General features: G+C 39.7%; 2 protein-coding genes across 2 annotated transcripts in view; both read left to right on the top strand.

The window, feature by feature from the left end:
- The first annotated feature begins 1,303 nt into the window (after positions 1-1,303).
- MKS1 (MKS transition zone complex subunit 1) lies at positions 1,304-19,991 on the top strand. The gene is made up of 18 exons (XM_081945927.1): positions 1,304-1,439; positions 3,837-3,955; positions 4,497-4,564; positions 5,710-5,865; positions 6,455-6,552; positions 6,694-6,822; positions 7,598-7,702; positions 7,820-7,928; positions 8,019-8,075; positions 9,302-9,344; positions 9,810-9,872; positions 10,887-10,957; positions 12,569-12,638; positions 14,202-14,309; positions 15,305-15,438; positions 15,575-15,657; positions 15,976-16,073; positions 17,176-19,991. The coding sequence occupies exons 1-18, from the start codon at positions 1,360-1,362 to the stop codon at positions 17,301-17,303; spliced, it is 1,719 nt and encodes a 572-aa protein (XP_081802053.1). The 5' UTR covers positions 1,304-1,359; the 3' UTR covers positions 17,304-19,991.
- LOC309387461 (maestro heat-like repeat-containing protein family member 2A) overlaps positions 19,729-20,724 on the top strand; it is a gene marked incomplete at both ends in the record, with an annotated part of 57,887 nt that continues 56,891 nt past the window's right edge. Inside the window, one exon of the mRNA XM_081943942.1 lies at positions 19,729-19,759. Within this exon, the coding sequence (XP_081800068.1) occupies positions 19,729-19,759 (31 nt within the window). The remainder of the gene's footprint in view (positions 19,760-20,724) is intronic.

Below are 20,724 nucleotides of genomic sequence, written 5' to 3'. Positions count from 1 at the left end.
GCAGCTTTTGCTTTTTAAAGGACGAAAGGTATAATTTACGTTAAGATGATCGTAAGGCTACTAGACACAATGAAAAGGCTCTCTTCTGACTATTAGTAGATACAAAAGGTTGGTTTCTGAACTGAATTAATCTTATCTTGCCCAAGGATGCCATTCTGAGGAACTGAAATGCCATCTCCGCTCTTTAGGATACTACCATTATCAAGTGATGGAAGTGTAACTCTTGTTTTTTGCTTAGAGTCTGGCCAGATTGTCCCATCTATATGTCTAAATAGTTTTTGCTGACAGCCTATGACCAGTTGCTAGATAAATGCCCTTACCCTTCTGATGCAAATAGTGCTATTTTAAGGATAATCTGGCAGACTTGGCCTCTGGATCTCTCTTTAGAGATCTAAAAGTTTTACTGCGATGTATGATGGAAAATGGCTTTCACAAGTTGCCTCCATTGCATTTGATGAAGACCAAGGAAGAAGAGAGGATTGACACATTCTCCAAAGCATCCACTCCCAGATGGCAGGGCAAGAATTGGAACCTTGTTAAAGAATGATGATGAGATATTTTCTTTCAGAACAATTAATCAACGGAATAGCTTGCCTCCCAGTGTTGTGGATGGTCCATCATTGGAGGCTTTCAAAAATAGACTGGAGAAACATTTGACCTGGATGTATATGGTCTTCCACCTTGAGCAGGGGTTTGGACTAGAAGACCTCTGAAGTTCCTTTCAGCCCTATGATTCTATGTTGTACATTATACAAACCAAAACTTAAAATGGTCTCTTCTAAGCCTAGGGCAGGGGTGTCCAAACTTGGCAACTTTAAGACTTGTGGACTTCAACTCCCAGAATTCCCCAGCCAGCTGGCTGGGGAATTCTGGGAGTTGAAGTCCACAAGTCTTAAAGTTGCCAAGTTTGGGCACCCCTGCCCTAGGGGGTCTGTAAAAATGATTCTATGATAAATGTGTCCCAAAAGCCCTTTTTGACCTTTTTGGAGTTTTTTCCCCCTCTTTGAAAACGTTTCCCTTTTCATCCAAAAAGCTTCTTCGGTTCTAACTGACTGATAAGAGGATTTCAAAGGGGGGGGGGGGGGAATCTCAATAAAGTCTAGTTGCTTTTTGGAGAAAACCCCTTGGGACAACCATGACCTGGATGATTAAGAACATCTACAGGCGTGTGACAAACGTGTCTTGCAAAACCGCTTCCCTTAATTCTCCCGCGGAGACCCCTGGCTTTTCTCACGGAGCCACGGAAGCTTTAGCGGGCTCTTCTTTTCCTATATTTACGTTCAACGCCATCTTGTCGTTTCCATGGAAAAAGCGGCCTAGTCGAGACGCCGCTGCCTTCCTCTCCCCGCCCCGGGAGCGATGGCAGAGGCGGCTTGGAACGAAGACACGGGCGGCGCTGTCTACCGAACCCGAGACCCCATCCGTAACCTGCGCCTCAGGTTGGTTTTCCCTTCTCTGTCGTGAAAGGCCCCGAATTCTTCCCGCGGCTGAAAGTTGCCGCCGCCGCCGCCTGTCCGTTACTCCAGTCGCTCTTTTGATTTGCAGCTCGCCTATCGGTGAAACAAACCAGTCTGGAAAACATCCTGTGGCATCAATATATTGGTTTCCAACAGAGGAAATCAATATATTTTATTCGGTTTTCTTACAGGAAATTGAGCTCTCCCTCTCAAAATTACACCTCAAATGCCCCGTAAACGCGCACAGGCGGCAAATCCTCTAATAATGACTGCCCTCCCCGAGAGAAAAAATCGCTTTATAATCCACCTCAGGAATGCAGAAAGTGTTTTTCCCTCCTAAGTTGGCAATAGCTTGCATGTATGGGGGTGCGTGTTAAAAGTTGAGTTAAAAGACTAAACTGCAAACTTGAGATCTGAGGGCTTGATAACAATGTGCCAAATAAGCAGTCGGCAATCACAACATCAACTGATAGTGACAGGAATAAGAATAAAATAAATGCACAATACAAGATGCACAAGTAACTGAGGGTTAATGTTCCTAATATAATATATCAAAAAGAAATAATTTCAAACATGCTGCAAAATAATTACAAACATAGTTGCAATGATATAGAAACACTATGTAGCATTGTGATAAAAATAAATATGAATAAAAGTATGAGAAATTACATGCATACCTATTATAGTTAATCTTATTCAGAGATCTATAATCAGTTTCTCTTAGGGAAATCGTTTAATTTTAAGATATGTCCAGCAGTACTAATTAATATAATCAAGGAGTCTAACCGTTACTGGATGCAAAGTATAAAATAATTTTTTAAACAAAGCAAAATTAATGCTAGAATATGTCTACTACGTGCTGCAAAAACCTAGACAACTGCTAAAAAGCAGTAAATGTTAAAGAGTGACTGGTATTCCTTAGCTAGCATATAGTTTTTAGACCTTTACAGTTCTGATTTGATAGCTCTGACTAAAATTAATTAACAAAAGTCTGGCTTTATTGCACTTCTGTGTACAGAGAGTACATAATATCTTGTTTTTTAGTCACAACTATTACCGGTAGGTACAATCAACAGTGCAGTATTGATGTTACTGTAAAATCAAAGATAATAAAAAAAATCAATCTGAAAAGCAGGAAAAGTATATTTAAAGTACAAGTGCTCAGATGGTTAAAAGAGAATTCACCCCTTAAAATTACTATCACACCTATATAAAGAATTACAAAAACCTATGCGTATCCAGTCCTGGAAAAATAATAATTTAAGAGAAAAATTGAAATAAACTTAATTCAAAAACATTTACTTATTGTCACCAATAAAGTCTCAGATAATAGAAATAGATACGGTGATATATTCAGTACTGCTGGAAATGTAATAATTCATTTCTGGAGGCAGGCTCAACCATTCTGGAAGATGCCTCACAATAGAATGAAACAGATTTTAAATTCTGATTTTTATTTTCTTGCAACTGTTTTTACTGTTAAGCACCACATGTCTTTTTACAAAGTACACTGAAGTAACATTGTTGGAAGTACCGGTATGCAGCCAATGTCAAAACCTATTTCATATTTTTTTAAATATATCTATGGACTTCAGCTTGGAAAACATTTATGAATTATAATTCTACACATAGACTTTGGCCGCAACTGAAGTTTGAATTTCTCTTAAGATCTTAAAATGCTGAGTTCTTTTTAAGTGGTTATAAAGTTAAGGGCAGATTATCTCAGATTAGCTAGAAATTTTTATTTTACTATTTTGACTGAAAATTCTTATTGTAGTTGCCATTGTTAATTTCTTTTTTTAAAAAAATAATTTTTATTAAATGTTTTGATCTTTAAAAACAATAGGGAAGACACAGCAAAGAAAAAAAATACAATAAGACAAAACAAAACACAGAACATACATAAGGGAGCGGCTAATAAATCCAAATTTATTTATTATTTATTTATTATTATTATTATAACAATATATAATAATTTTACAGCTTTCTCTTCCATTGTTAATTTCTAACTTCAGCCTATTGATACTTTTAAATCAATTGTTTTGTGATTATCTCCATGTATTCTCTTAATTTAATGTTACTGGTGGAATATTAGAGGGATGTTTTTCTTAACATTTTATCATTTTTATGGTTTGTAAATTCATTTTTGTGTTGCTCTAGTTACACATCCATATTCTATTCTTAAATATATTTTAAAAGAAAGTAAAATATTTTTTAAAAATTCAGATACTTCCCAACTGATAATGTTTAATAGGGACAGAAGTCTTAAGTAGAACAGTTATTTGGAGTAATCTTCCTCTGCTTTCATTTTGCCCCCAAGCAACTGGCTTTGAACGTCACATTCCAGATGTCCAAAAACAATATATTTCTTTCTTGCAGGGTTAAAATTCAGCGGGTTACTTCCACTAGCCTTCTATTACAGCAGCTAAAGCAGTCTTTCTTCCAATCAGGCCAGCAGTTCATCGGCTTGTCAACTTTTGAGCCTTACAATTCAGCAGGTGAGTGCTCTTGGCTGGACTTTAAGAACAATGATTTCTGGAAGTCTGGTCAGGTGTTAAGACTGTTAAAGCTCCAAAGTCTGAGCAGTATAAAACCAAATAATTGAAAGATTCACTTTGTAGAATATGACCGTGGAACCAAGATAAGTTTCTGTATAATTTTGTTTCATTTTTAAACTAACTTTTATTTTGGTGGTCAGGAGATATCATTTACCTTAACAAAACTAATGACCTTGGTCAATGAGATTGTCTGATCTCCCCACAGCCATTTTCTCATTTCCTGCATTGCTTTTCTTGTTAAATTGCCAAATTAAATGCCCCATGATTTGTGCAATGATTTAGTGTGGCTAACTCCTAAGTTTTTCTTGTCTTTGGCTTTGATACTGAATATATAGACATTCAAAGCAATAAAATAATCATTAGACCTGCCCAGATGTTATGTATATAAGTAACCAAGAAATAAAATAAATTTTGGGAGAGTTGGAGCATCTTAAGCCATTATTCTTGCCAAGCACACGTTGGAGGCTTGTCTATGTTGCAGGTGGACATTGTCCTGAAGAGGAGAAAGAGGAGGCTGTTATTGGCTGGCAAGAAAAACTCTTCAGTCAAGTGAGTAGATGGGATGATTGTCCCACTAATGATTCTAGCAGTTTTCAGTGCTTCTGGCAGTGTGTATTCAATTTATTCTTACGTAAGCCAGGTATCTGGTTGACCAGTGATCTCCTTCATCTAAGCATAATATTCTAGCCTCTTGTGCAGACTGATCATGTGCTGTTCCTGCAAATGTATCGTGTGCTGCATATTTCACATGGATATCTCATGGAATGTGTAAAAGTACAAACTTCACTCCCAAAGGCTTCTGGGTTGAAAAATATGAAGCTATAAATCATCTGGATTTCAACAGTGGGCCTACATTTTGTCTCTCAGTCACTCAGGTAAAGATGTTTTGTTTCAAGTGTTCTTAAGCACCAAATCCCTAATTGTGAACATTTGGGAGTTTGGGATGCTTCTAAAAAATTTGAAAGAGCCTATACTGCTCTTAAAACAATTATTTCATGTTCGGAAGGAATTTTGTATATCTTCCACACTCGAAATAATTCAAAAGAAAACTTTTTGATTATCACTTTAAATGTCACAGGTATTTTTCTTGCCTAGTTGAACTCCCTTGAATAGGGAGTCAGTTTAACAGTACTGTACATCATGCTCACAGGGGCTTTTGCCTTTTTACGTTAAATGAAGAAGACAGGCTTCTTTTGTATACTTTCTCCTTCAGGTTTTTAGAGACTAATGACTCAGTCTAATACAGGGGTGTCCAAACTTGGGAACTTTAAGACTTGTGGACTTCAACTTCCAGAATTCCCCATGCTGGCTGGGGAATTCTGGGAGTTGAAGTCCACAAGTCTTAAAGTTCCCAAGTTTGGACACCCCTGGTCTAAAAGATAGAAATGTTTCAGACTGCTTTTGGCCTCTTGTTGAGTTGTAACCCTGGTGGAACATTCTGTCCAAACTATGTCCCTTTGCTTCTCCCCCATTCTTCACCTCCAGCAGACCTATTCAGACATAAGAAATTCAGTTAGATATGAGTCCTGCAGAAGTTAGTGGCTTGTTTTTGTGATTTACTCATCTAACAAGTCCAACTATTTGTTTTTTGCTGGACCTCTGCTTTGCTGAGACTGCAGTTCCATGGGTTGAAGATTTTGTAGGGAGGACTTCGTTACACAAGCAACAATGTTTTTTTCCCCTATTCTATTTAGTTTGAGGTTGATCTTTACCAGAATCAGTCTGCCTGCCAGAGCCCACTTGACCGACAATACCACCAGGATATCCTAAAATTGGAAGAGTTGGGGGGTCGAAAGAATAAGCGGATCTTCACATACACAGACCATGACCGCTTCACCAGCCTAGAAGAGGTACCAGCTTTTTAACAAAGATGGGATTGTAGACCGGAATGCCTGATCCAGAATCCATTCTTTATGTCAACATGAATGATAGGAAGGGAGGAATTGTTCCTACTAGCAAATATGAAGTAATGTAAAAAAATATGCTTATAATCCTTAAGTAATAATTAATGACGTTAATTACAAATATAATTCCTGCCTTAGGGAGTAAAGTCCAGACAGATAGTAGCATCTTGGTAATCTTGGCAGATTCCTCCAAAGCTAGACAGGCTTAGATCATTGTGATGTTTGGATGGAAGATCACCAGGAAAGTCCAGAGTGGTTGGTTAGAGTTGGAAAATATATTGAAAGATTGCAATACCAAATCACATATTATGGCCAAGAAAGCATGTAATTAGCAGATGTTCAATTCTGGAGCAGTGTTTCTCAACCTTGGAAACTTTAAAGTGCTTTCCCTTGATGGGCTGTCACCGGAGCCTTTGCTGTCTGCTTTGTACCAAAAGTACTGCAAAAAGATATTTCCCTGGGTTTTGAATGGAACCTCTTAGCTCACATTTTTCTTGCTTAAATGAGTATAACAAGCTCTCTTCTTACATTCCAGCATGGTCAGAAAATGACCACTTCTGACAAGGAAGTGCCTTCGTATTTGGCAGAAATGATGGCTAATGTGAGGAGGAGGAGACAAGAACGCAGGCCAGTGTAAGTGCAGCCATGGACATTGCTTTTGCTGTACACATCTCTTGGTCTTGAGGGGTGGGGGGATGATTTTGATCCACCCTGCCAAAGCAGAAGGAAATCTGCTTCACTATAGGCAACAGTCTCCTTTGCCCCTCTTGGCAGAGAAGGAAACATCCTGAAATCCCGAATTATCACCTGGCAGCCCTCAGAAGAATTCATCAAGAACAACCATGTCCTTAATACTCCTGTGCAGACTATGTATATTATGGGGGACCTAGGACCCCAAGGCAAGTAAGTTTCTGTGCACCAAAGCTTTGCAGCCCCATTGTTTTTTTCTCAGCGCCCCCCCCCCCCATGTTCCAAAAAGTTTTGAAGATGAACAAAAGTCATTAGCACTGCTTGATACAGAACCGAAGGTGATAGCTGCATGAGAACAGTGTCCCTCATGTTACCATCTCTAGGGAATTTGTCTCTAGAAGGTTAGTATAAATTTGTGTTGAGAGTAGCAAAAACGAAGATTATGCTAAAGAGATATTGTAATCCCTGCTATATATCGGCCAGGTGACAAAGTGTAAGGTGAATGAAATCTTTTCTGGCCTAGAATTCAGGTATGGGTCAAATTCATTGCAGTCCAGAAGAGCCATGGTGGTGCAGTAGTTAGAATGCAGTCCTGCAGGCTATTTCTGCTGCTTGCCGGCTGCCTGCAATTTGACAGATTGAATCTCACCAGGCTCAAGGTTGACTCAGCCTTCCATCCTTACGAGGTCAGTAAAATGAGGACCCAGATTGTTGGGAGCAATATGCTGACTCTGTAAGCCGCGTAGAGAGAGGGCTATAAAGGCACTATGAAGCAGTATATACGTCTAAGTGCTAGTGCTAAAATGGCACAGAAGCTCTCCAATATGTCAAGGCCATCTTCTATGTTTTAGGGTTTCCCTTTGGTCTTGGATCTGGGGTTTGCATAACATTGCTCTATAATATGTTCAGAAACACCTGGATTTATCTTGTACTGCCAGTATTTAAGCCCTGAGAAGCAGGTCATGTTTTAATAATGATTTCTGCGTAGGCTTGGTCGCAAGGAGTATGAGTATGTTCTCTGCATGATCAAGGTAGATGGCAATGGAGTCATCACAGTCAAGCCAGATTTTACAGGCACAAAAGGGCCTTACAGGTGAGCAGCACTTAGAACCCTTTGATCTCCGAAAATGAGTTGGAGTCAAGGGGCAATTGCATATCAATTGTACAGATCTTTTCTCTGAGTTGGGCTGTGTTGTTTGGCTCCCTGAAGGATTGAGCTGGAGGGGGAGAAGCGGGAAATATGGAAATTCACTCTGGAGAATGCATCGCCCACAGTGGAAGAGAAGGAGCAAGCACGGGAACAGCGTGTCTTCAAGGATGTAAGAACTCTTAGCTTTTGCTCCTAAGTGGGGCCTAAATTTGTAAACGGGTATATGTCTTATTTTCTGACTGTATGTTTCACTCCTTAGTTGTACAGCCGACATAAAGAGTACCTCAGTGGACTTGTGGGATCTGACTTTGAGATGGTAAGTGACTTCTTTTTGCGCTAGACGTGTCTGCTTTACTTTGTAACTGTTAACTCTAATCTTAACTTGTTTAAGACAGAACCTCAGGACCTTACAATCTGGTTCTATTTTTAGTGGAAAGTGTCAAGTTGGTGGAATTTGGAGTTCTGCTTTGTAATGCATTACCATAACATTCATGATTAGTTACCATTCTTTGAAACAAATTTTTAATATGATTTGAGCTGATAAGTAAAGTTCCTGCAATTTGCAGGTTGTATTATAATAGTGACTTTCCTGGAGAGAGAAAAATTGTACTGCTGTTTTCTTCTTAGTCCTTTGCTCACCATGCAGATTTCTCATACTAGTTATTGTTTAATTGAGAAACCACTACTGAACATTAAATTGTGCTTATGCATGCCTTAGGTAATATAAGGAAGCCAGCATGGTTGATGTTGGCTAGTCCTTGGATGGAGAACCACACAGACATTCCTGAGCCATTGACAGACTGAGAAAAAAATATATTCTGGGATACAAAGGCAAACCACTTCTGTAACATCGTTAAAAATTACATAGATAAGCCATTAGGAACCAAGCTCAACCAAGGATATTTTTAATCTTTGAATCTGAAGCACACTGACAATAGAATCTCAAGTCCTGAATTTGTCCTGACCCACCACCTCTTTCATCTATTCATCACATAACCTTTGAGATGTCTCCTGTTTCATTGACCATCAAAAAACCCTTCCATCCCTGTGTTCATAAAATCAAGCAATAGAAGAGGTAAAAATGAGAACTTCCTTCCACAAAACGGTTAACTGCTACGTGTAAATTACTCTTTGTGCAATCAAGATGCGTATTAACAGGCACCAAGCTAGAAATGACCATGAGTTCTAGTTCTACCTTTGACATGAAAGCTGGCTGGGTGACTTTGGACCAATCAACCTAACAGGATTCTTCCTGTGGTGAAATTAGGAGGAAAAAGGTATATTAGATCTGCTCTCCGCCTCAAGTTGTTTATAAAAATAATAAAGGTGAGATATAATTAAATAAATAAATGTCTCTGGCTTGGGGTTTTGCACCCGATGTTCCCCTTCTAATATAAATATAGAGTTGCTTTATATCAGATCAACTCTTTGATTCTTTCAGTCTAGATTTATTAAGTCTGATGAGCCAGCAGCTCTCGGCTACTGGAAAACTTTTCAACTGCAGTTTTTGTGCTGGGTAACATTCATTCTTTCCTCTTGCAGACTGCTCCTGGTATTTTCCGACTCTTTGTTAATGGTGAAATAGGTAAGATAGCCTTTTATTCCTGGAGGAGTTTTTGTTTCTCCTCCCTCCACATTCAACCCAAGATTGATCCCCTGGCACCTAAATCAATATTAAGGGTCAAACTGTAATTGGAAGCCTAAGCCTGCCCTATGAAACCGCGTAGAGGGAATTGTGATCCTGCTAACTGATTTATACCTCTCATTGTTCCGTAATTAATTTTGTGGTTTCCCTGATATTGCTTTAGCTACCTTTTTTGCTGTTAGGAAAAATGACTAACTTTTCAGTTTGTAAGCGATCTAGAGCTGTAATTGTAACTAAAATATCCTCCTAAAAGTTTGATTAGCCAACTCATTCAGGTTTTGTTATAAACTCAAAGTCTCTTTAGTAAGGTGTGTGCACCTTCATTGGATTGGACAGCTTGGTTAAGAATAAGAGAAAAGCTCCAGAGAATAAGGCTTTATTACCGTGTTTCCTTTTCTTTCCTAGTTTCAGCCCAGGGTTACGAATACAACAATCTGTACATACATTTCTTCTTGGAACTGCCCAGCTGTGAGTAGTACAAATTGGGCCCTTAGGATGGGGAGAAAGATATGATATGGCATCTATCACGTACAGTTTTTGTGGAAATGTGTATCCTCCTGGAGAGTTGCTTCTAGCAAAGAAATAATTGAAACTATATAGGAATTCATAAGTCTTCCCATAGTAAAGCAAGCATATCCTTGAACCTACCCTCTTGTTATTTGAGGTTGTGTATTTCCCAAAACTATTTTCTCTAAAATCCAGTCTTAAAGTACTGATGGACAATCTCATGATGAGAGCCAGAAAAAAATTGTGTCTCCCTCCTCTATCTCATCACTTACCTACCTGTTGCATCGCACACTTCACACTTCAAGATCACAAGCATAACAGAAATATGGCTAATAACATGAGGTAGCATTACTTTTATAACGCTGGAGTCATTTTAATCCTAAGTGTGCATGATTCAAGGTGAAGAAAAGAAAAAGGATCAAATAATTTTAAGCTATCTACAGTACTTTTCCATATTGTTCCATATTAGTATATCTGAGAGAAATTCTAATGGTTTTTTGGGGGGGGGGGAACATACAGATAGTCCTTGCATAATGACCAGTTGCTTAACGACCAAAGTTACGAAAGTCCCCTGAAAAGGTACTTAGGACCCGATTGCAGAGTTCCAACTGCAGCATGTACACACACGCGCGCACACACACACACACTTAATTTCATTTGGGAGCTAGGCTACTGGGTCACGTTTATGGCCGTTTTCAGCATGCCCATGATTTTTAGCATTTTTGCTAGATTCTGATGTTAACTTTCTGTGGATTCATTTAATCACCCTTGCACTTGCTTAATGACCATCACATAAAATTGGGCCTGGTCAATATGGTGGACCCTAATTCCAGGCTCAATTTCAGTCATTGTGTCAGGAACTACCTGGTATGCAATGAACGGGTGTCTGTTTTTGGAGCAGAGGTTTTGTGCTTTAGCTGCTCATTAATTTTGCTGTCTTTTCTGCAGTACTAAAAGCTTCTATTTTCTTTGTAGATTGGTCATGTCCCCCATCTCAACTACTCTCTGGAATAACACAGACTTGCACTAGCAAAATACATGGCAAAGTATGTTTAAGATGGTTCCTTTGTTTGCGACTATTTGCAGAGTCGCAGTGTTTAATGCCAGTTTTGGGGGTTTAAGGCATATTTTTCTTTCCTATTTTGAGGAATAGCAGCCTTATATGACTCGGGAATGCAGTTCTTGCTATGGATTTTAGTTTTCTGATACTCCTAATACTTCAAAGCTAAGTTTTAGTAGAATCTTCTTCAATTTACTCCTTTAATTGTTAAATGTATCGTGCTGCCAAATTATTGAGATTTCTTAATGATTTGCATTAAATTTCATTGAACCTCAGTTGGCCCATAAATTCTCACAGATTCAACTGGAATGCCCAGGGCATAAGAATTATGAGACTTTTTAGTCTGGGATGGCCAGTAGAATCACAATTGTAAAATGGGCAACTATACAAAATGATGTAATTTTAAAAAGATAAAAATTAAATCTGGAGAACAGATTGGAGAAGATCTTCAGCATGTAGACAAATATTTGTGGGGCGGGGGGGGGGGGGAAGCCTCCCTTGCTTTAGGGTCTATGTGAATTCTTCAGTGTTGGCACAAAGTCAGTAGAGTTGATTCTATTGGTCTAAAGCCTGGATTAGGCTTCTCCAGCATCAGGGAACACAAGCCTCTGTCATTTGGAGACAGTTGCATAGCTGTTGCAGTTATACATCTGCGAATCCTAAGCTTACCCATCAATCTTTTCACAGCATATATATGCAGCAACATCTAGGCACAGTTGCAGGCAACTCTGAATCAAGCTTAAGAGCCATGGTGGCTCAGTGGTTAAAATGCAGTACTGCAGGCTACTTCTGCTGACTGCCAGCTGCCAGCAGTTTGGCACTGGATCAATTCAATTCAATTCAATTTATTAGATTTCTAGACCACCCCCTCTCCCCGGAGGGACTCGGGGCGGTGTACAGGAATAAATTTAAAAACCATATAAACAGTCATATATATAGCTAAAAATCAAATTAAACAACCCCTGTACGAATTTATAAAAATTAAAAAACAGACCCTAAAACCAATCCTAAAAATTTAGAGATAAAACTGAGGTGGGAAAGGTGGAATTAGGCCAAGCCGGCTAGCTGGAATAGGTGGGTTTTAAGTTTCTGACGGAAGGAGCGGAGATCCATAGTCATTCTAATGTCGGGGGGGAGGTCATTCCAGAGGGTCGGGCCCATCACAGAGAAGGCCCTTCCCCTAGGCGTCGCCCGCTGGCACAGCCTAGTGGACGGCACCAGGAGGAGTCCCTCTGTGTGAGCGAATCGGCCGAAGGGATGTATGGGGCAGGATACGATCCCGCAAATAACTAGGTCCTGTGCCATGGAGCGCCAAGGTTGACTCATCCTTCCATCCTTCCGGGGTGGGTAAAATGAGGACCCAGATTATTGGGGGCAATAGGCTGACTCTGTAAACTGCTTAGAGAGGCCTGTAAAGTACTGTAAAATGGTATATAAGTCTAAGAGCTATTGCTATTGCAGCATATCCCTCTTGAGGGAATATTTGCTGGTTTTCTTATCCCACACACAAACACACAAACCTACACACATATACACATGGTTGTTCTGTTCCCTGCTGCCCCATGTAAAAACTGATGCTACTATTTTTCATTCCTAGGATAGGGTGGCTTTTTTTTCCTTCCCATTTACCCTGGAGATGTTCTTCACCCAAGAGGGTGACTTGGAAGGTGAGTCATGCCATTGTGTATGAGAAAGAAGTTCAGAAGTGGTTCCGCTCTAATGGATTTCAGATACCGTATTTTTCGGAACATAAGATGCACCTTTTTCCTTCAAAAAGAGACTGAAAATCTGGGTGCGTCTTATACACTGAATACAGCATTTTTTGCCTCCCCAAACCCCGCCCCTTCACCAAAATGGCCGTGCAGAGCCTGTAGAAGGCTTTCAGAGAGCTCCTGGGGGCTGGGGAGGACAGAAATGAGTGAAAACTGGGTGTTGTTTGCTCAATGTTGCCCCCCCCCTCAGCCCCCAGGAGTATTTTGTAAGCCTCCTAAAGGCTATGCATGCAATTTTTTTGACAAAAAACAGGCCCGTTTTTGCAAAAAAATGGGCCATTTTGTGCTCGCTTTGGGGAGCCCCCACCTCCCAGGAGCACTCTGCAATCCTCCTAAAGGCTATTCATGCCTTTTGGGGGGGGGGAACGGGCCTGTTTTTGCGGAAAACGGACCATTTTGCAAGGTTTGCAGAGTGCAAAAACTTTTTTTTTAAATTTGCCTCTTTAAAACCTTGGTGTGTCTTATACTCCGGTACATCTTATACTCCGAAAAAATACGGTATTTTGTCCATTTGGGGGAATTGATTGGCCTGTCACATTGGAGACAGAGGGATTTCGTTTTATGTGATGTAATTTTCTGGAACATTCTCTAGGTTATGTAGCCTTTGGGAGGTATACCACTATCATTACCACCCTTAAGATTGTTAGAGACAAACACAAAATTCTATTTAAAAATTGAATACATGTTAAAATTTAATTACAGCTAAATGTAATTAATACGATCATTCTCCACTTATATATTCACTCACCCTCTCCAATATTAAAAATTACAGATTTGTTACAAATTTTGGAGATTTCTCAGAACTGAAGCCATGGTTTCAGGGGACTTTAGACAGCCTTGACGCCTCCCATTGTACACTTCTGCTCTAGAAAAAAAACTGTACAGTTGTATGGGCGAGGCCTGCAGAAGAGCAGGATGTGTTGCCTAGCTTGTATTCATTTCAATGAAGACTTGCAACTGTGTCAGAGGATTGTGCCTCTGAGCAATGGTTTATTCTGATTCTAGTGGAAAACTATTGCACTAGATCAGTGTTTTTCAACCTTGGCAACTTGAAGATGTCCGGACTTCAACTCCCAGAATTCCCCAGCCAGCATTCGCTGGCTGGGGAATTCTGGGAGTTGAAGTCCGGACATCTTCAAGTTGCCAAGGTTGAAAAACACTGCACTAGATGACCTACAACACAAGTGTCAAACTCGCCATGTCACATTGCTGTCATGTGACATTTGGCAACATTTCCTCCCTTCACAGAGCTGGGGTGGGTGTGATCTGTGCGTGACACATCTGGCTCACGAGCTGCCAACTTGACATCCTGACCTACAAGGTCCCTTCCAACTCTGTTAATCTGTTAAAAAACATCTCCTGATCAGCAGAATTGCCCTACTGTTTATCCTGGAATAAAACATGACATTGAGACGAAACTGGCTGGTGTCTTATTTACTATCTTCCTTCCTCTTATAGACTCCCTCCCTGAGTGGCCTGTCCTATACTTTGAGGTTCTTTCCTTGGATTTCTGGCATAGGTACCGTGTTGAAGGCTATGGCTTTGTAGTGCTGCCAGCAACGCCAGGTAAAAGACAGCGCTAGAACTGAACTTGCATTGGTGCAACTCCTGAAGCAAATTTATTGATTTTAATTTATTGATTTGATTTACTGCGTATAATCACTTTTATGGGACTCTTGGGTGATTTACATGAAACAAAAATCAAAGTACATTTTTATTTTTTTACTTGCCTCAAGTAGTGTATGTTCATCATACATTTAAGTACTAGATGCTCTTCTGATAACTGTAATTTGAGAAAACTTTCTTATTTCCTTAACTGCTGGAATTCTGGGAAGTCCTTTTAAGATGGCACGCTCTTAGCACTTAAGATGGCAAGCTTATAATAGATACTCTCTTTATAATGCCTTTCTGTCATTCTCCTAGCAGACTCACATTCCTACTGATTGGTGAAATTTCCTGGGTGGTTTTGGGCATTTATCCTTTGCTTAACATGCAACAATTTTGCGGGGAAAAGGCATATGATTTAAGGTTTGGAAAGGATTCTCTTCCTTCCATTCAAATGGGATAGTATATCCTTGACAGAAGATTAGTGCACCAAGTTGATGTGAACATCTCCTGTCTGCACTGCCAAGAGATGAGCAAATTCTCTGAGTTTGTACATTGTGCTAAGCTGTAATATGGTTGTTTGGGTTTGTCTTAGTATGATACAAACATAGTATTGTGTTATATAAACCATGATGTATAATCCATAAGGCACCCACAGTCACTCTGTGTCTGAGATGTCACATAAGCCAGTAAATGTCTAAATAAAACTTTGTGTGTGGATGGAGCACTATGGCATCTTGTACATGCCATGAAAATCCACCTTCTCTTATTCATTGTAGAGTATCTCTAAATTTTCCTTTGCTTGAAGTACACAGTTCCCAGGTCTTGTATTTCACTGGAACTTTTATATCATGATCTCAATGGCTAACATATTGTGTGTATCCATGTTTTGAGTAGCCTTTTGATTTTTCTCCCCCATATCTCTGGCATCAATCTTATTCAACCCGATGATTCAGGAGTTCACACTTTGTCTGTTTCTACATGGCGTCCTGTGGAGTTGGGCACCATTTCAGAACTACGGAGGTTTTTCATTGGAGGATCTCCAGAGCTTGAGGATATAACCTACACCAAAGTGCCAAGTACTTTCACAGTGAGTGCCTGCCTCCCCATGGCCCACCCATATTTTCTGCAAAGCATTTTGGTCCAGAGCTTAGCACATTTGTTGAGAACGAAGGATGAAAACTCAGATAAGACTTCGTCTAAACTGATGCTTATCTTCTGTGCAGGGTGATCGTCTCAGCCGTTTAGGTTTTCGTTCTGAAACAACAGGGAGTGTCACTTTCCGGCTGAACTGCCTGCAGCAGTCCAAGTAAGATTTCCTCTTCACTAGAGAGAGAATTTCTGGACATTCAGAACATGCATAGGGAAGAGAATCTTTTCCTCTGTATTTAAAGAAATTTCAGCAAAAAGTGGCTTCCATTATCAGCTTGGTTATCTGCCTTTAGATTCAAATGCCTAATTTTGATACTCACATTGATACAGATGCAAACATAAGGAAGCACATACACGGTGCTTGCTTACTGATCACTTATTTGAAGTTGCAACAACACTGAACAATAGTACTTACGACTGGTTCTCAAAGTTTAAAAGTTTCAAAATTATATGTTTATAACTTCTTTCTTGGCAGAGCTTTTCTGGAGTCCAGCTCCATGAAGAAACGCATGCAGAGTGTTCTGGATCGGCTGGGAAACTTCAGTCACCAAAGTTCCCTTTATAATGTTTTAGGTAAGGCTTTTGGCACAGGAACAGGTATTTGGATCTTGGTCTTTACAAGTTCCCTATCAGGAAAGATTGCAATATTTGAGCTTTTTTAGTCTAAAAAGAAGGCAGATGAAAGGGGACGTGACTGAAACATCACACAACTATGCATGGCGCAGTTAAAGTGGACAAAAAGCTATTTTTCCCTACCCAAAATTCTATAACCAGAAATTAAATTGACTCCTGGAAGAATCAGGATAGACTAAAGGAAATATTAATTAAATTTTGGAATTTGCTACTGTGAGATATGTTGTTGGCTATCAACTAAGGTGGCTTCAGAAACGGATTGGATCAATTCATGGGAATCCAAGGGGTTAACGATGATTAGCGTTGATCACAGTGCAATTGCTTTAAAGGCCATCTGCTGGGGAACGAGTGGACTTTCTTGTGTCCTGAGTTAGCCACTGTGATAAGAGACTGATGCACCAGGGGTCCAATCTAGCAGGGCACCGTTTTTATTCTTAGGCTTCTCAATGGCCATTTTATGCATTTTAATTCTAAATTGTTTCATCATTTAATTTAATGTATGGTAGTTTCTTTAAAAGCCCAAATTCACAGGCGGTTATTCATTTTATTAAATACGAACGTATCTTCTAATTAAATATTGTTTTAAATTATCTTGAACATTAGAATCATTTAAAGAGGATTGTGTTTTACCCTTTTAATGAAAAACATATGATATCTGTTTCTTACTTGTAAAACTCAGATTTACAGAGGAATACTATTTTTTATATTTTTTTAAAGTTAAAATAACTTTGTAGCCCCCAGGTCTTTTAAAAACTATAGAATAAAATATTTGTTATTCTGGATGGTGTGTCAGAATAAGGCAGTAAGGGAAATTCAAAATCATTCTTTTGCTTTTGCACAATACATTTTCTTTCTCTCTTCCACAGAGCTACTAAAAGACATACTTTCTAGCCTGCATAATGTATTCAACTCATTGCATGCTTTCAATGTTTTAGCATGGACTTTTGGTTAAAAAGTCTAGAAGGAAGGAGTGGTCAGGCAGGGGAACTAGCTGACTGTGCAGGTTGAACCTCAACTACCATGTCTGTTCTTTTTGTTGCAGAGGCGTTCCAACGGGCTCGTCACCGAATGCAGGAAGCCCGAGAAAGCCTTCCTCAAGATTTGATTCGCACTTCAGCCTCTGAAGCTCACAGTGATGAAAGCATCATCAAGCAGCCTGCTGTCTTCTAAGAGGTTCTCCACCCGTGCTTCTCAGCCACTTGAAGACACATGAATTTCAACTCTCAGAATTCCCTGCCAGCTCTACGCCTTCGGTTCTGACCTCTGCTTTTGCAACTTATGGCAGAGTCCTGCACCTCAGTCTGAATCTGGAGATGGGCCATGTCGGGTTCGACATACAGGATGTAACAGAAACCTCAGTTTTTCTCTCTCTCTTCACACAAGATCATGAGATTACAAAAACATTTTATGCCTTAGGAAGGCAACCATGTTGTACAGTATTTTATTTTATGTACATGGATGTGTTTTTGTACCCAAGTGTGTGTATCTTTATATATACATAGGGATATATTTATACCCATACACACACATGCACACACATACACAAGCACCTAAACACACACACACACACACATTGTATCTGTACTCTGTTTATAACAAAGGACAAGGAACATTTAAAACAATGATATTTCAATATTACTGTTTATTTCTTTCTTAAAACATAGAAAGTTGCCCCACACAACTTTCTCTTCCAGAAATCTAGAGAACAAGGATGCTACTGGTACATTGTATCTTTGTCTCCACCCTTTATCTTCTATGCAAAACCAAAATTGCCTTGAATTGAAGCAAAGAGTGCAGAGTAGCTGGGAAGCTGTGGGCTCAATTTCAGGTGGTGATGCCAACTGGGAATCTTCTAATGACTCCTGCACGGATTGGGGCTGTAAAATTCCTCCTAGCAGCTTCCTAGGATTCTTATAGGAAGGAAACTGTTTCCAAGTTGCTTTCCTGATTTGTTGCTAATCCCCTTAGTGTTTGGACTATCTTCCCTTTTTTTTTAGATTCAAATTTTTAATTAGTTTATCAAAATATAAAATACAGAAATACAAAGAAAAATGAAAATAAGGGAGGGAAAGGAAGAGGGGAAAAAAGATTGATTTATGACTCTTTTTGGCACAGTAGAATAAGGTAATAATATACGACCTCAACTTTTTACTTTTACATAATAGTATATACTAACCATTCCATAATAACAAAACGTATTGCCAACTTTGAAACGGGTGGGGCCTGTCGCAGCCATTTTCTCCTTTCTCAGCTTGACGTACTTTGTGGGGGAGGAGGAGCTTTGGAATGTCAGACCAGACATCAACAACTTACTATCTTGTGGGAGCCAAGATCATTCTACCAAGTGCTGGCCAGAGACTGGAAGAGGTTACCAAGAAGACGTCAGAACACGTAATTGGACAACGTGACCGGTGACAAGGAGGGAGGGAACTGTCTAATCTTCAATTACCTTGAAAGCGTGAGAAATAGCCAGAGCTGGTTTGTTCTTCAACTGTGCTGAAATGATGTACTTAAAGGAGTTCTTTGAGAAAACTAAAAGTCTCAAGAGTTGCTGAATTGGTTGGATTCGTTACTCAGAATCTTGACACCTATCTAATCAACAAAGCCCAAAATCAAAGTTTACTTTTCCCCCCCACCTTGACCACAAAGTCCAACACTGGTTTCCAAGTAGAAACAAAGTTAATTGTATTCTTTTCTCTAAATCAAAGTAGTCAATTTAGCTATTGGCTAACACCATCAACTTTTCTAGCCATTTGTCCAATGTGGGAATCAAAGTATCCTTCTATTTTTGTGCATAAAGTATTCTTGCTGTCAGCATATATAACATCAAAGTTGTTGTTTTTTTCCAAGTTCTTTATCCATTAAGCCCAAAAGAAAAGTCTCTGGTTTTATCATTATATTCACTTTAAGAATCTTCTGTATTAAGATGTGAATCCTGTTCCAATTTCTTTGCTGGACTCTCTTTCTTGACTCAGTTCATATGAATGAGCCAAAGGCTCCCAGGTTTCCAGTGATGTCACAGAGCTCTGTGAAGATTGCTGTTCCATTAACCAAGGTCAACTGGAACTTGTCTCTGGGACACACTGTTCCTGGCCCATCTCAGTCATCAGCCACTCTTTAGGACTTCTCTGTCTTTGGGAATGAACAATGCAAGATCTGAAAATTCAGCCCAGGACAAAGTGAGCTGGATGGGGGATCCCTGCAAGAACCTTGCTCGGTGGGAGGGGGGTCTATACTATTTTTCTGCCCTGTCATTTGCCAATTGTGAAACTTCATTCTTTGAGGTTTGACAACATTCAGGCTGGTGCTTGGCTTTCTTTATACCCCATAGTAAAGCCTAATTCCAAGTTGTCCAAATGCAACCGCATACGCAATTCTATACCCAACAAAGAAGCCATTACGTTGTTTGTTATGATGGTCTGGTTCACACTTTAGCTAAGATAATGGCATAAAGACTTGTCATATTCTGCAAGAGAAAGATAATTGCATCGCCACCATAAGAATGGGAGGTGAGTTGGGGAGGGTGGATGCAAACCACAATCGCTGCTTTTTTCACCATTGGACAGAAAACACGAAACAGAAGCAGTATGAGCATATGGCTGATGAGGAAGCAGCATCAAGTGGAGGTAAGACTTACATGTTCAGGGCAATGTAAATAAATGCAATAAATACTAAATATAATGTGTAATAGACTTTGTAGCAGGACATCAAATGTAAAGAATATTTCGTGCCCCTATTTGCTTTTGTCCTTTTTCTACACAAATGGGCATTGTTATGCTGCAGCTGTCTGCCATTTTTATTTCCTAACATTTGTGAACCAATCTGGTCTAGAAGTATTTTGGAACAAAGATATATATTTTTTGGCATGCCAGTCTCCTGTGTATGTGTGAGAGAGAGAGGGTGCGTGCGTGTGTGCGTGTGCATGAGTCTTGATTCCTAGTGACTGCCTGGATTCCCTGCAGTTTTCTCAACAAGATTTCAGAAGTGGTTTGTTATTAAGGTAAAGGTTCCCCTTGCGCATATGTGCTCGTCATTCCCGACTCTAGGGGGAGGTGCTCATCTCCGTTTCAAAGCCAAAGAGCCATCGCTGTCCGAAGATGTCTCCGTGGTCATGTGACCGGCATGACTAAACGCCGAAGGCACACAGAAGCTCTGTTACCTTCCCACCAAAGATGGTTCCTATTTTTCTACTTCATTTTTACATGCTTTCGAATCGCTAGTTTGGCAGAAGCTTGGACAAGTAACTGCCGAACTGCCAACCTTCCTGATCGACAAGCTCAACGTCTTAGCCACTGAGCCACCACGTCCCAATACCGCATTTGCCATTACATGCTATTTAATGACCAGCCCAAAGTGATCTGGTTTGGCTTGGTGCTTAAGGCAGGACTAGAATTCACAGTCCCCCAGTTTCTAACCTAGTGCCTTAACACTACTCCTAACTGACTCTCCCTGTTACTTTTCAATTTTCAACTCAATTTTTAATTAAAAGTTCACTTTTTAATTAAAACATAATTAAAAATACAAATAAGTCCAGATGAACAAGTATCAAACTGCACACAGCACTTTCCCCCATGAAACCAAGGGTATGTTA

The sequence above is a fragment of the Natrix helvetica genome (assembly GCF_964273705.1).
Source record: "Natrix helvetica genome assembly, chromosome: 2".
NCBI lineage: Eukaryota > Metazoa > Chordata > Lepidosauria > Squamata > Natricidae > Natrix > Natrix helvetica.
The sequence above is the reverse complement of the archived record's forward strand: the minus strand, read 5'-3'. Positions and strand labels throughout refer to the sequence as shown.

Excerpts from the sequence above, each read along its gene's own strand:
- MKS1 (XM_081945927.1), top strand. The coding sequence starts at position 1,360 with ATGGCAGAGGCGGCTTGGAACGAAGACACGGGCGGCGCTGTCTACCGA. Across the intron at positions 6,823-7,597 it reads GACCTAGGACCCCAAGGCAA|GCTTGGTCGCAAGGAGTATG; the intron begins GTAAGTTTCTGT and ends ATTTCTGCGTAG. Across the intron at positions 15,439-15,574 it reads AAGTGCCAAGTACTTTCACA|GGTGATCGTCTCAGCCGTTT; the intron begins GTGAGTGCCTGC and ends TCTTCTGTGCAG.